The 16,106-nt window shown below is 41.5% G+C and overlaps 1 protein-coding gene across 7 annotated transcripts in view; it reads right to left on the reverse strand.

Annotated features, from left to right (window-relative positions):
- CNKSR2 (connector enhancer of kinase suppressor of Ras 2) overlaps positions 1–16,106 on the reverse strand; it is a 377,408-nt gene that overhangs the window by 118,455 nt on the left and 242,847 nt on the right. For all 7 annotated transcript variants that reach the window (XM_075913326.1, XM_075913323.1, XM_075913322.1 and 4 more), the window contains one exon: positions 4,197–4,330. In XM_075913326.1, coding sequence (XP_075769441.1) covers positions 4,197–4,330 — 134 coding nt within the window. The remainder of the gene's footprint in view (positions 1–4,196; positions 4,331–16,106) is intronic.

Here is a 16,106-nt window from a genome sequence, read left to right on the forward strand (position 1 = left end):
GGGAGTGCAGCTAGTGTGCCCCCCCCCAGCAAACCAGGCTTTTCCCGCGGACGCCTGTGGTAGAGCAGCTGGGGCGCTGCCGGGTAGGTCCCCACAGTGCCGCACCTCGGCGCTGCGGGGACCAACCCGGCAGCACCCCAACTGCTCTACCCCAGGTGTCCCCAAGTCAGCTGCTGCTGAAACTGATCAGCGGCTGATTCCAGGAAGCCCGGGCAGAGCAACTCTGCCTCGGGCTTCCTGTAGTCAGCCGCTGGTCAGTTTCAGCAGCGGCTGAATCTGGATGCCAGTTCCGACTTACGTATAAATTCAACTTAAGAACAAACCTACAGTCCCTATCTTGTACGTAACCCGGGGACTGCCTGTATTGCCCCCACAAACTTCATAGCTTGAGTGCTGGAAAGATTATTTCTGGAGTGGATAATCCTGCATGACATACCTACTTACTGCGATAATGTCCCGAGTGACCAGAAGATGAGGTAAAATGACAACTGAAGTCCTTGGCCCATTTAAGACAGCTAAACCCCAACCTATTCTGAAGATGTAGTCATAAGCAACAGATACAGTAGTCAAAAAACAATAGCAAACTTCACATGCCATATGGAGAATGACTATAGCATCTTTAGCTCCAAAACCAAAGAGCAGTTTGCTAGTTGTAGACTCTTCACAGGCATTGTAAAGGGCTTGGGATTGCAAAATAAATCACCTCAAAAGCACAAGTTTTTAGGACCGAAGTTCTTCATTTCTAGCTCCCAAGTATCATGTGTGCAATTCAGCTAGTGACTATGCTGTCTGTTTGCTAGCATAATTTGTACACACTGACACCCAACTGCTAAATATAAACCTCAGTGCTTCTACCAAAATTTTGCTTCACTGCATTTGGTGTGAAAAAACATATAAAAGTATTGTCTAACTGTATGTATGAAAACATGGTGGATGGGTAACTCTGGCCAATTAGAATATATGAATTCTAAATGACTGTCCCACAAAGAAGATAAGCTTCAATATTGCTCCAATTGAACATCCTCTATTTCATGTGACATGTACAGTTTCACTGGCAACTCTTGTCTCTGCTGTTTGCAGCTACTGTCAGATGCCAAGGTAATATGGCAGAAGTGGGCAATAAACCAGAGTTGGCATGCTAGGGAAGCGGTGTCCTAGTTTGTGCCAATTCCCTCAGCTCCCATTGGCTAACCCTGGTGAACCACATCCAGCCTGAGGGCTGGTTATTGCCCACCGCTGTGATATGGCTACAGGCATATACAATATGCATCAAAGCTATTCTCCTCCAGTAATAAAATAATTATTGCCTTTGCTGTAGCGAACAAGAAGGCTAATAATAACAGCTAGCCAAGAGAGTAGCATGAGCCTATATCATGGTACACAAAATAAAAATAAAGACTTGTGTAAATGCATATAATTGCAGACAAAAGACTGCTGACATGCCAGAACAAATCTTTTCAATCAAGTCATATTATGAAATATATTATGTGATGGGTTTGTGAAGTGAACTCTAGTTCAATAGGATAAAGCTGACAAAAAGATTACAGAAATGCACAGCTTAATCATGCTATAAGCTCAGTGCACTGAACTGATAAGTTATTGATATAGTATATCATTATTGTCAGTTAACACACCAACTTTACTAGCATTTTTTATGCCTAGAATAAATCATGTAAAGGATGAATTTTTAAGCATCACAGCTTCTGGTTACAGATGATTTTAAAGATGTTGAAGTAGGATTGCATATTAAAAATGCTGTGCAAAACAAATTAATTTTCTCATTTAATAATATACTAAAACAAACAGGATTAGATATTTGATAAGAAATTTATAGGCATTACTTCTCTGGGACCAGAAATGTATTTTAGCTTCAGTTTCAAAGATAAATATAAAACTTCTCCATCTAAAGAGAAACCTGAATAACTTTGACCTCTTTATGCGCTTTTCTTTTAACCTGAAGTGTTTAGAATTAAACGTTAGAGATTTTTTTTCTGATGGCACAATGTTCTTTCAGTACTATTTACATAGAGATATGGTATCATCCAGTTATTAGGTGAATTAAAGACATTTTCATCCCCTATGGGCATTTCAAACAAAATGCCTGGCATCCTTTTTTCTAAATAGGAGAAAAAAAGCCCTAAAGAGAAACTACCTATACGGTTCTGTCATTTTTTTAAAGATACACATTGGAATAATATTTTAAGCAAGGGCAAACTAGGCTTCATGCTACATAGTGACAGAATTTACATTTTTTCTAAAAGTGAATGATGGATTAGATAAGACAATGGAGTGACCAGGAATGAATTACAAGATTCATTTCAGGGCTTCATAGAGGCATTAAAAGATCAGCAGAACTATGACCCAGAAATTCAGTATACTTCTCCAAAAGGTTTTAAATATCTCTGAAGAAGCTGGATTTCTCATAAAAATGCAGTCCCTCCCCTTTCCCCAGTCTCCTCACCCTTGGATAACCGATAAAAAAGTCTTGTCAACATCAGGCAATACATCTTATTAACCGGCAGGAAGAGTCACTGCTGAGTGACTCCAATTAACCCTCACTCCCAGGAAATATGCACAATGCTCTTCCAACATAGCCTAGCAAATGGAATAAAAGGTTGCCAGGGGACAAAAGAGCTTTTTCAATCATAACTTGATCATACAGAGTTCTCTACACACTAACACCAAAACATTTTAAGAAAAATCTGAACCATATTCTCTTGGTATTCTCACTTCATTCTAAGGCATCAGTACAGCTTACAGTGCATATTTTACTAATGTATTTGTTCGCTATAATAAAGCAGTTTTAACATTTGTATTGGTCAACCCTTTCACACAGTAAGTGACTGAGTGTGCTCCCCCTTATAAATGAAAAGCAATGGGGATTAACTTAATTGGGACTTGTGGCTATCAACCTCATGAAGCTGACAACTTGCAACACCCATGTAACCATCTTGTGATCACCTGAGGGCTCGTGACTCCTACTTTGAGAAACCCTGCTATAATATCCATACAGGATTACAAAGGAATGGCAGGATATACTGTGGTAGCGTACTGAACTGGATGAGTGTTAATAGGCAGCAAAGGACAGCGTGATAAACTGAAGGATGAACCTGCTGCTGTTCTGGCTCCTAACTGGAGGCTGACAGCTCAGTCAGAAGGAAAATGTTCTGTGACAGAGGAAGTCAGCTGGAGACTTGATGGGACAGCAGTGAAGGTGGCTATTTCTGCACAGAGTGGCATATATATTTAAGAGAACAATTGGGTAGCTACAGAATATAGGAGAACGAAAATCATACTTCAAATATTGCTCCTGCAATTTGCTCCAATGTTATTACATAAAATGTATCTTAAAAAGGAATGACAAAGGCTATAGAAAAGTAGCAATCAATTGCACTAAGAGCTCTCTCTTTAGTTCAAGCTGTAAAGATTCACATTTTTAGCTCTAGAGCAAGGGTGGGCAATAAAACAGCAGCGGTTCATCAGGGTTAGCCCCAGGCAGGCTACCACTACTATGTTTGCCTGTGCCTCTGCAGGAATGGGTGATTGCAGCTCCTGTTGGATGCGGATCACGGTTCCCAGCCAACAGGAGCTGTGGGAAGAAGTGCTCTGGTTTGTATTGCTTCCTGTAGCTCCAATTGGCTGGGAATGGTGATTAACGGCCAACAGGAGCTGCAATTGCCCATACCTGTGGAGGCGCAGATAAATATAGAGGCAGCAGCCTCTCAGGGGCTATCCCTGGGGAACCAGATCTGGCTCGCAGGCCGGTATTTGCCCACCCCTGTTCTGGAGAGTCTCATTTCAACCTCTGACATTTTTTCTAGTTTTGCTTCAGGGTTTAAAACAATCTTTCACTACTAGAGATTAGAATGACACCAAATTAGCCCACATCTACCTATTCTGAGAGTCTTGAAACTTTTTCTGCACTACATAGTGTAGGCCACTGCAGGAGGCACGATGCTGGATCATGAGTCTGATCCAGTGTAGTTATTCTTATATTTCTAACAACTAGTCCAGCTCTGTGAGATAATATCAGAGGCCTCCTTCCTTCAATCCATATACAAGAATATGTGCTTTCAACAAATGTAAAATTTTTCCTTCCTTTTGTCTTCAATTAGTTTGAAGGCTCAGCCATTTTACAAATACCATTCTTTGTCCATAAACCGTATTAGCCTGCAACAATATCATTAGCTTTTTACCTGGGAATGTAAGGCTCTGCCGGAGGAGGGGGTATGTAGAGATCCTGGAGTGCTGAACTGTCTCTTTTAGTGGGTGTGCTGATTGTGCTGGATGGTGTAGCAACACTGCTTGTAGGGCTTCTAGGAATAAGCGGCTGGTAAAAATAAAAAAAGGGAAAAACCCACATGGATATCTTGTAAAAGCTAGCATATTCTTATTTTCAAATTAAAATTAAATTTAAAGACAAACTTCACATACACTGATAAAATAAAACTTTAAAATGAATAGTTTTGATGTTATATAATTATTTTATACTTTCTGAAAAATATTCATATTAAAGAGAAGGGATATTCACAAACCATATAAGGGACATGAGCTATTCTTGTGAAACACCTCCTCATCACACCTTTTCTCCTTCCCTCTTGTTTAGGACAAGAAGTTCATTGCCAGTACCCGTAAAAAGAGTCATGTAGATATACCACTTGGAATATCATTAATGTAAGTAACCCAGAAGTTAGTGATATTTTTAAAATTACTCATTAAAAGGAAAACTCTTATGTTTACAATAAAGGTTAATCATTAAAAACATATTATTTACATTCTAGAATACCTGTGCTATTATGTAAGAAATAACTGGAAGTTTCAGTCTTTCTACAGCTTTGGATATTGTAGCTCTGACTTAGTATTTTATACATAGAAATATTATGATACAGAGCAAATGGGAGTCTATTCTTCTTCATTCTTCAGGGAACATTTCACCAAATAACCCCTTCTATGTTACTGTGCATTTTCTACCTATCCTACCCAAGCCTTAGTCAGGCAGTGAACGCCTCCTTTGCAGACTATGCCTGTAATCTAGCTACCACTCCAGCTTGGTGTTCTCCCTCTCAATATCTCTGATTAATAGCTCCATCAGTTCTTATATCTCTTTCTCTGAGTGTGAAATGGAGAAGAACAATGAAGGAAATAAGAGAGACTCTAGTTTGCTTAGCCTCACAATATTTCTGCTCACTCGCATTCAGTTTTGGCTTTTATGATAACCATACTAGAAACGAAAGCAAATGCCATTATTTTGATCCATGCTGAGTAATTCTAAAATTAAAAATATGTTGGTTTTTATTTTGCTTTGATTTTAAAGAGCTCACTCTCCTTCTTTGTTAAAAAGAAATGCCTTGAAGAATAAATCTTAAGGGCTTGGAAGTACACAGTGGTCATGACAGCCATAGATTCCTCACGTACATCAGTGCTTTAGGACACAACTATTTCATTTTGTACTTTGAACAGAAAAGCTATGAGATTGGGCTAAAAGGACAGTATACATAGAAGACACTTCTGTAATCTCTGTAAAGAATAAATTGTGACAAGCCAATGGGGCACATCTGAAAAGTGTAATCAGCTCTCATTCCCCATATATTAATTGTGGCACTTCTGCAGCGTACCTAGACTACACCAAACCCTGAGGGTTTAATACTAGACTTTCTTCCAAATTTTCACCTTCTGTAAGACAGCAATGAGCTGCTGCTTTCTTAGTAAGTCAATTTTCAGTTTTGCACAATAGTAGTAATTGGATTAATCAGAATTGTCTGCATATTACTGTAGTATTTCCTTTTTGTATTTTTAAATGTTGTTAGAATCATCTGTGCCATTCAGGAGATCTGAAACATCTTACAACCAAGAAAGGAAATCCTGTGCCACAGGGCATCTTCAAAACATTACTTGCAAGTCCTATTGTGTTAGACTTCACTCTGGAATTTTTGTTGGTCCAATGTTAATCTTGCATTGTGTTTTTAAAATATTAACTTTAAGGTCACTTTTCAATCCCGCCTTGCTGAATCTTAGTAATCTATAACTGTTAACAGGTGTGTACTAAACCACTGAAGTGTTTTCTATTCGTTTGCTTCTCAGTTATTCTAAAAATGCTGCAATGAATGGGTACATCTAGACTACAATCCTCTTTTGAAAGAGGCTTTTTCAAAAGAATTTCGAAAAAGCCTCTTTCGAAAGAGAGGATCTAGACTGCAACTACTTCTTTCGAAAAAGCAAGCTCCTTTTTCGAAAGAGAGCACGCAGGTAGTCTGGATGCTCTCTTTCGAAAAAGTCTTGTTTGCATTCAATAACGCCTTTTTTGAAAGAGCACTTTTGAAAAAAAGGCATTATTCCTCGTGAAATGAGGTTTTCCACAGTCGAAAAAACTGCCATGTTCTTTCGATTTAATTTCGAAAGAACGCATCAGCAGTGTAGGTGAAGTTTTTTTGAAAAAAGGCCCCTTTTTTTAAAAAAAAAAAACCCTGTAGTCTAGACACACCCAATGTGTGTCCCTCAAACTCTGATTTTGTAAAAAATGAAACAAAAACACAATAAACAAATACACAAACTTCAGCCTCTGTTTCAGGGAGGTCAGGCAAGGGGAAAAGATAGTAAGAGGAAGGAATGGATAAAAGACTATATGAGTATTAAAAACAAGCATGAAATTTAAATCAGTTTCAAGATTTTCAAAAAATGCAAAAAAACCTTCTGAACTAAGACAATAAAAATCTCGTCTTGAAGATTTCAATCATGAAAAATAACTCAGAATCCTAGAACCATCTAGTAAAGCAAAGCATTTTCTTTCCTTTCTAATGTACATTCAGCATGGGCAGTGCTTTTTCAGGCTTATTGAGTGTCAGGGAGAGTGAATTTTCCTTTTAGAACATGGCCAGGTGACACCCCAGTGACCTTGATTCACTATGTTGTAAGAGCAGGGAACTAGCAAAGAGTTTCCCTGTGTGTTGGCCAAGATGATCCTCCAGGCCTTCTATCTGTATATAAGACAGACCCAGCCTCTGCTAAAACTTTTTTGTTGCAATCTGGCAGTCCTAGCAGTATCACTTCATAGCAGGTAGTAAATGAGTCCAAGATTTTGTTAAGGCAATCTAGGTTTATCAGTTGGTTTGCTGTTTAGACTAGTTCTGACAATGGGCTCTGGGTATTTGATGGATTTATGAGTCTTTAGAATGAGAGACTGTGGTCTCTCCACTGTTCAAATAAGCCAGTAGAAACTCTGATCTTGCCATGGAAGATGTGATGTTCACTCCATTAGCAAACAGTATGTATACAACATCCTGCTGAATGGGGTTAGGGCTCTGAAGAGAACTTGATGGAAACCCTTAGTTTCCATGTTGGGCAGCTGAACTTGGGTTATGATATCAGAGTTGGTTTTTGAGCGGACGTTGAAGTCTCCGGGGATCTGATCAACTCTAGTGTCGTACTGGACAGTAGCTTTATCAGCACTCCCAAGAGAGTACGAGGTTTTCAGAAAGTTAAGAACTGTAAGTAGATTCTACAACTTTAAGCACAAAGTTCTGGTGCACTGTTCCAAGACAGAGCTAAATGTATTCTACCCTTGCAAAATTCACCCGTTCATCTTATTCCATAAGAGCAGAGCAGAAACGCGGCAGTAAGGATAGAATTAGAAGCCTACTTTTAAACCAAGAAATGGAAAAGTGAAATGAATTGTCACTGCCAGATGTGAGTCACTGTTTTCAACAGATAGGACAGAAACAAGCTCTTCAAAATGTGTCAAATTTGGCTGCCTGGCAATAGCTCAACAAAGTGTTATTTCATTGTGATGGCTGCCATCTTGGGCTACAGAAGCTCAGCTTTCATTAAAAAAAGAATCAAACAAGTTAGGTCATTATGGTTTGAAGATAACCTTCCAAATGAGAAGTAAAAGCAGTTCATAATGGGATGAATACCAGAACCTAGAAAGAGCTTGGAACAATAGCTGTTAGGTATGAGCCTCTCTCACATTTCAGCTCAGTGGGGTGTTAAACTTGAGGCCTAATTCCAACAACAGTCAGAATGTTCAATGTTTAAAGACCAGAATTGTGGTTGGTGAGCCAAGCATGAAAGAAAGGAGTAGGAGTAACATATTAGAAGCAGAAGTGAGTGGAGCTCTGATTCTGGACAAACTTGCAGAGTACAATAACTTTCATCCACTCTCCCCTCACCCCCAACATTCAACCACCAGGGTATCTCAAAGCATTTTACAAAGCATTTTACAAAAATAAATCAAGCATCACAACATCCTTGAAATGAAAGTTAGGAAAATCGGCACTGACATACGTTGTTTTCCACACTATGGAACTTATAGAGTCTAGAAGAAAGCAAAATCTTTTTTCGCTGCTATGTGTAGTAGTGCTCTTGTCACTAAGGCCTGGTCTACACTATGTACACTATGAGGGTACGTCGAAGTAATCTATGTTAGGTTGATTTTATAATGAACGTGTCTGTAAAACCAACCTCTCTTCCACTGACCCTAAGGGCTTTTAAAACTGACTGCTGTACTTCACCTTGACAAGAAGCACAGCGCTAAATTCTACTTTCCTGGGTAGAATTTGGGCTAGTGGATACACAACACTGTTCAATGTTTTTTGGCCCCTGGGAGGTGTCCCACAGTGCCCTAATGTGACTGCTATGGATAGCACTATGGTGTGCTGCACTTCCAGGTACACAGGAAAAGCCCCAGGAACTTTTGCATTTCATTCCTTTTTTGGTCAGCATGATGAGCCCAGCAGCACACCTAACCATGAGTGTCTAGGGTCGCAAATGAACTCTTCAACCTAGGAGGAGATATTGGATCTGTGCAGAAAGAAGAATCTGTGTAAGCAGAACTCTGAACCAGAGGAAGAAAGGCTGACATCTATTCCGAAATTGCACAGGGCAGAGAGTGGTGGAGGCTACACCAGGGACACATAGCAGTGACGAGTGAAAATAAAGGAGCTCAGGAAGTATACCAGAAGACATAGGAGGCAAACAGTCACTCTGGGTCAGAGCCACAGACATGCTGCTTTTATGAACAGCTACATGGCATTCTAGTGGGGGCTCCAACCAGGATCCCAAACCTCTGTGAATACTTTCCAAGAGACTTTACAGGCAGCCTCAGGCAACAGCAAGGGGGAAATTGTTGAGGAGGCGAACATGCAACAAGCAAGCAAAAGATCCCTTCTCCCAACAACCAGGACCTAACTCTGGAGCCAATCCCTTCCTAGGACCTATTGTTAAAGTACCCTGATGACAGGGAAGGCACCTTTAGTGAGCACACATTTATAATGACATTACAATGGTTAAATGTCATTGGGTTTAATGTTTGAGTGGCACTGAACAATTGGGATACAGTGGCATAATTGGGATACAGTGGTGGTCAGTCCAGCCACACAGTCCACCCACACTTTTAGGTCCCCCCTAAAAGTCTGCTTATGTGCCTGGAGATGGACCACAAATCCTCCCTGGATATCTCTATAAAGCTCTTCTGGAGGTACTCTGCAATCCTTCTCAGAAGGTCTCTGGGGAGGGTTGCCTTATTCCGCCTTCGCAGTAGAATACCTTACCATGCCAAGCTGGGAGTAAATGATCTGGCACTATTGTAGAGACCAAAGCAGAGCAGCAAAAGGTCTCTGCCCAGATTCATGCAGCAGCCACTCCCTTTCCTGCTCTCTCACCCTCAGGAGGCTGATATTACTTTTGATTACCTGGGTGAAATGAGGGAAGTTTTGTAAGTAATAGTACTAAGACAATCCACCTTCTGTTTGCTGATCCCCAACAAATTATAGACACAAGGTGTGCTGCCCTGTTTATGACTGGCTCAAAGGGATCATCCCAGAGAATAGTCATGATGTGAGGGAGCAGTCAACCCATGCTGACTGTGCTCATTCTGTGTCCCTCCCTCCCGAACCTGCAGCCCCTCCTTTGCAAAGGCAAACAGATGAACAAGCAGTCAAGCAACATCCAGGTTGCTGTGGAAAAGAGGGAGTGTAGTTTGCAACTACCCTTTCTCATGTTTTCAAAGCAGAAGCAAAAGACCTCTCCCTAACCCTTTGCTTATTATGACTGCTTGCTAACCAAATTCTGCTGCCCAATGCACTGCCATGTGTTCAAGCTAACTGGTATGGCAGATGCTCAAAAAGCAAAATGCAACCTTGTAACTAGCATATGTGCTTTGTGCTCTGAAGTGTTTCATTCACTGTAAAAGAGTTGATCATCTCTTTCACAATGTATCGTCTGTAAAGTCTGCCCTTGTGGTTCTTTTCCCCCATGCAGCTGGAGATCTGTCTCTAGGACTTTCCCCCACTCGAGCAGTGAGGCTATAACAGATTAGAAGGTGAAAAATTGTAGATGTTTAACAAGCTCATGCAATCCTCCTGCACCAATAGGGTACATAAGAACATAACGGCCGTACCGGGTCAGACCAAAGGTCCATCTAGCCCAGTAGCCTGTCCACTGACAGTGGCCAGCACCAGGTGCCCCAGAGAGGGTGGACTGAAGACAATGATCAAGCGATTTGTCTCCTGCCATCCTTCTCTAGCCTCTGACAAACAGAGGACAGGGTCACCATTTCTATCCCCTGGCTAATAGCCTTTTATAGACCTAACCTCCATGAAATTATCTACCTCCTTCTCTTTAAACTCTGTTGTAGTCCTAGCCTTCACAGCCTCCTCAAAGTACAGTTCAAAGCATTTAGGCACACATGGTTAGAAGTCATCCAGAATGAACAGGACAGAACCGCATGCAGAGATCAGGACAGGCTCACAGGAAAGCAAAGAGACCTGATGAGGCATTCGGTGGAGGTGCAGGAAAGGCAGCTAGGCCACAGAGACCCCGTGTGCCCATTGATAAAATGACCTGCCCTTCTCACTAAGTTTCATAGATTCCTCTCCCAGATGTCCTAAAAACACCATACAGAGTGATAGTAATAAACCATGTAGCTTTTCTCTCGTTGCTCTCCACATTTCCTTTAACATTCAGCAATGCCTGTATTCACTGTTCATTAGTCTGAATAAAAATGCATGATTTCAGAACAATAGGATCTTTATTCACTGTGCCAAGTGTGGTTGGGGGTGGGGAGTTGGTTTATAGGGCAGTTCAACAACAGGGGGTAGCTTGGTAATGAGCAACACACTCAACTATCACATTATTGTCTTGTCATTCATAAAACCAGTTTCAAAGCATTTCTGATGTGCAGCACACCTTGATCACTCTTCTTATTGCCTTGGTGTCTGGCTGTTCCTAATTGGCCACCAGGTGATCTGTCTAAATCCCCCACCAGGTCAGAAAGCTTTCCCACTTATTTTCACAGATATTATGCAGCACACAGCAAGCAGCAACAACAATGGGAATATTGCTTTTGCTGAGGCCTAACCTAGTCAATAAGCTGCACCAACAACTCTTTTTATGCCCAAAGACACATTCTACCACTACTTTTGCTTTTGGTCAGCCTTCAGTTGAACTGCTCCTTACTGCTATCTAGGGTGCCGGCATATGGCTTCATGAGCTATGGAAGCAAGAGGTAGGCTGGGTCCCCAAGAGTAACTATTGGCATTTCAGCATCACCAACGGTAATTTTCTGGTCTGGGAACTCAGTTCTGTTTTGCGGCTTTCTGAAGAGACTGCAGTTCCTGAAAAACGCATGTCAGGCCCCTTTGCCAATCATCCCAGGCCAATATCAGTGAAACAGCAACCATTGAGAAGTATTTCTTGCAGTTTAAGTACTCTTTGGCAAGGTGGCATGGTGCCAACATAGGGATATATGCATCACCATTAGGGAACCCGATCACAACAAAACCATTCGCTATGTCCTGAATGTTTCCCACAGTCACTGTCCTTCCTAGCAGAAGGATATTGATTGCCCTGACTACCTGAGTCACAGAAATTCCCACTGCAGATTTACCCACTCTGAACTGATTCCTGACTGACTGGTAGCCGTCTAGCATTGCAAGCTGCCACAAGGCTATCACCACTAGCCTCTCAACTGTACGTGTGGGTCTCATTCTGGCACTGCTGCACTTCTGAGTAGGGGAAAGCAAACTGCAAAGTTCTATGTAAGTGGCCTTATGCATGTGAAATTATTTCAGCCACTGGTCCTCATCCCATACCTACATAGCTATGCAGTCCCACAACAGTACTGGTTTCCCAGGATCAGAATCAGTGTTCCACCGTGTCAGTGTGCTTGACTGTTGCCAACATGTGCCAATCCCCCTATTCCATGGGTTGCAGCATGGCCATCCCATGTGTGCATGGCCTCCTCACATTCTTCCTTGTGCTGGAAGCTCCTGGGTAGGCTCTAGACCTTTTTCAGTGTAACACTCAAGGTTTTTGCAATGCTCACAACAGCAGTGTGCAGCTGAACAGGATCTATGCCTGCCGTATTATGGCATCTGCATGGATAACCCAGGACAAAAGGTGTGAAATGATGGATTGTTGTTACTTTCAAGGAAGGAGAGAGGCAGGCAGGAAGGAGGTAAGTGCATCACAGAAGGTTAATGAGATGTACCTAAAATCATCAGCAACATCTGCAGTATTTTTAGCCCCCTCAGGCATTAGGAGCCTAATCCAGATTCAAATGGATAGGAGGAACTGTGGGCTTGCTACCCACAGTACATCACACGTTGAGTCAATACTAGCTATAGTAGCGGGGACATACTCCACAGATTGAATATGCATAGTGAGGACATGCATCTTCGACTTTATAATATTGAATGCTAAATACTTAGATAAATTAGAGCTAATTCCATAGTGTAGACATAGCCTGAGATCCTTATGATAAAGCATACATAAGGTCTAGCTAGCTGAGGCAACTTATGCTATGCACACACAGACATACACACACACACACGCTAGTGCCAGACACAACCAATTATGAAATACACTATGCTCCTTCCAAATATTTTATCTTTGGTCATGTTTGGGGCTGGCATTTTCAAAGAATTTCTCTGCCGTTGTCTGAAACATACAGTGCTCCAGTCAGTGCCATTTTTGTGGACTGTGCGTGAGTCCTCACGTGTTGATACATTACAATCCTTCTGTCTCCAGAGATCAAACATATTGTCCAGTGTGCTTTGGTCTGATAGTAAAGTTTAAAGTGAGTATGGTGAGACAAATGGTGACAATGTGTGCGTGTCCACATATAAACACAGGGGATCATAGTATTCAAGCAGTGATAAACAAACAGTAGCAGAAAGGTGTAGGACTTGTTAAAATATAAGTAAAACCAACACAAAGTTTAAGGTACCAATTTTTTTAGTGTTTTCATCAGTAAACAATTGTGTTTTGTTTGTAAATAGTACAGGTTAAGCTTCTAAAATCCAGGACTCTCTGGACCAGCAATATCCATGATCCGGCAGGGCCACTCATATTGCTGGATCAGAGAGCCCGGGCTGGCCAGGCTCCAGGACCGGGCTGGTGCTGGGGAGCATGCTGGAGAGCAGAGTCCATAGCTGGGGCTAGTGGCAGGGAGTGCAGTCCCGCTGAGGCTGCAGGCAGTGGGGCTGGTGCCAGGAGCATAGCCACGGCCGAGCAAGTGAAGCAGGGAGTGCAGTCCTGCCCTGGCTGGACGCAGCGGGACTGGTGGTGCCTGGAGTGCATCCCCAGCCAGGGTTTGCACAGTGCAGTCCTGGCCGGGCCAGAGGCAGTGGACCTAGTGCCCCTAGTGTGGAGGGGAGCACAGCCGCATCCCAGACAGAAGTGCAGCCTCAGTAGGGCTGGGAGCAGTGGGTCCAGAAGAGGAGCAAAGCCAACATCTGGGAGGGGAGCCTTGATCTCCCTGGTCCAGCAAATTCCATGGTTCAGAGCTGGTCAGATCCCGAGGGTACCAGATCAGGAAGGTCCTATTGGTAACAATTTATTAAACCAAACATTCCCAATAAACTACTTTGTTGACCAATTTCAGTCTATTTCAGCTTGCAGCAAAAAATGAAGAGGTAGGTAATGAAATATTGTATCAAAAATTCAATCTTCGTAGGAATTCTGGACTAAACCAATTTAAACAATAGTAGAAAGGGTGCCAAGCTCCTACGCAGTTAAAAGACAATTAGGCAGCTGAAAATTCTAGAGATTACAGGGGTTTATTTAAATTTAATCATTAAAACTGTAATTTCATGAAAGTAATCAAGAATAACTCACAAAATAGAACAAAATATTGTCACTAGGGGAAGGCAGAGGCAATATAAGCAGAGCAAATAAACAAAGTGTGTGTGTGGGGGGGGGGGAGAGGATAAATTATTAAAGTAGAATTTCCGCTCAAACCTAAGGTAAGGAAAAATTTAAAGAACATAAAAATGGTCATAGTGCATCAGGCCAAAGGTCCATCTAGCCTAGTATCCTGTCTTCTGATAGTGGCCAATGTCAAGTGCTTCAGAAGGAATGAACAGAACAAGTAATCATTAAATGACCCATCTCTAGTCATTCACTCCCAGCTTCTGGTAATCAAAGCTTAAGGACACAGAGCATGGGATTGCATCCCTGACCATCTAGCTAATAGCTATTGGTGGACCTATTCTTCATGAACATATCTAGTTCTTTTTTGAAAATCATTACACTTTTCACCTTCACAACACCCCCTGGCAACAAGTGCCACTTCCACAGAAGGACTGTGAAGAAATTGTTCCTTTTGTTTGTTTTAAGCCTCCTGCTCGGGTGTCCCTGGTTACCGTGTTATGTGAAGTAAATTTATACACCTCTATCATAGCTCCTCGTCAACTCTATCAAGCTGAAAAGTCCAAGTCTTTTTAATTTCTCCTCATACAGAAGCTGTTCCATATGCCCAGTCATTTTTGTTGCATTTCTCTGCACCTTTTCCAATTTTAAGAGATCTCTTTTGAGATGGTGCAATCAGAACTGCACTCAGTATTTCAGGTATAGATAGATAGATAGATAGATAGATAGATAGATAGATAGATAGATAGATAGATAGATAGATAGATAGAGTGTCATGATAATATTTCATCTATCTCTCTTATTATCTATCCCTACATTATGATTCTTAACATGGTTACTTTTATTTTTACTGCCCTTGCACATTGAGAAAATTTGTTGAGAGAACTACCCACAATAACTCCAAGATCTCTTTTCTTTCAGCAAAGATGCTGGAGAGCTGAGTACAGCAAAGTGAGTATGTGCTGCAAGTTTAACAACAAATGAAGTGCTAAGCCTCAAAACCTTGCATGGTAAGCTACTAAAAATCCATTACTAACAGCCTTAATAATACAGTAATAGTAATATAATACATTATTTAAAGATGAACAAAAAACTGTCATCCAAATACTCTAGAACAAAATGGTGGTGACTAATAATGGATTAATACAGAATAATAAATTATAGAAATGTAGGTCTGGAAGAAACCTCAAGAAACCATCAAGTCCAATAACTTGTGCTGAGACAGGACCTAGTAAACCTAGACTATTCCCAAAAGGTGTTTGTCCAACCCCTTCCTAAAAACCTCCAATGATGGGGATTCCACAATCCCCCTCCCTTGGAAACCTACTCCAGAGCTCAATTATTCTTACAGACAGAGTTTCCTAATATCTAACCTAAATCTTCCTAAGTGCAAATTAAATCAATTACTATTTCTCCTATCCTCAGAGACCACTGAGAACAACTGGTTCCAATGCTCTTTGGCCTCATGGGAATGCCAGCTCCCAGCCCTGCAGGACTGCCAGCTCTGAAGCCCACAGTGTGGTGGGCCCAGCAGAGCTAGAGCAGCCCTCTGCCTGCATCAGGCCATAGGCAGGGAGTGCTCCCAGACATTGGTTAACTGCTTACCAGTAAGCATCACCCAGTTAGGAGGATGCTTATCGGAAACCGGTTAACTGTTCACATCCCTGTCTCCTATTTGTCCATATCTTTCCTAATGTGAAGCACCAAGAACTGGGAAGAGCAGTCCAGATAAAGTCTTACCAGTGCTGAGTAGAATAGGACAGTTACCTTCCATGTCTTGCATATGACACTCCTGTTAATACATCCCAAAATGATGTAAGCCTTTTTCACAGTTGTATCACATTGTTGACTCATTCAGTTTATGTTCTCTTGTGAACCAAAGAGCCTTTTCAGCAGTATTATCAGCTAGCTAATTATTCCCTATTTTATAGTTATACATTGCACTTTTCCTTCATAAATTA

Source organism: Pelodiscus sinensis, chromosome 1, assembly GCF_049634645.1.
Source record: "Pelodiscus sinensis isolate JC-2024 chromosome 1, ASM4963464v1, whole genome shotgun sequence".
NCBI lineage: Eukaryota > Metazoa > Chordata > Testudines > Trionychidae > Pelodiscus > Pelodiscus sinensis.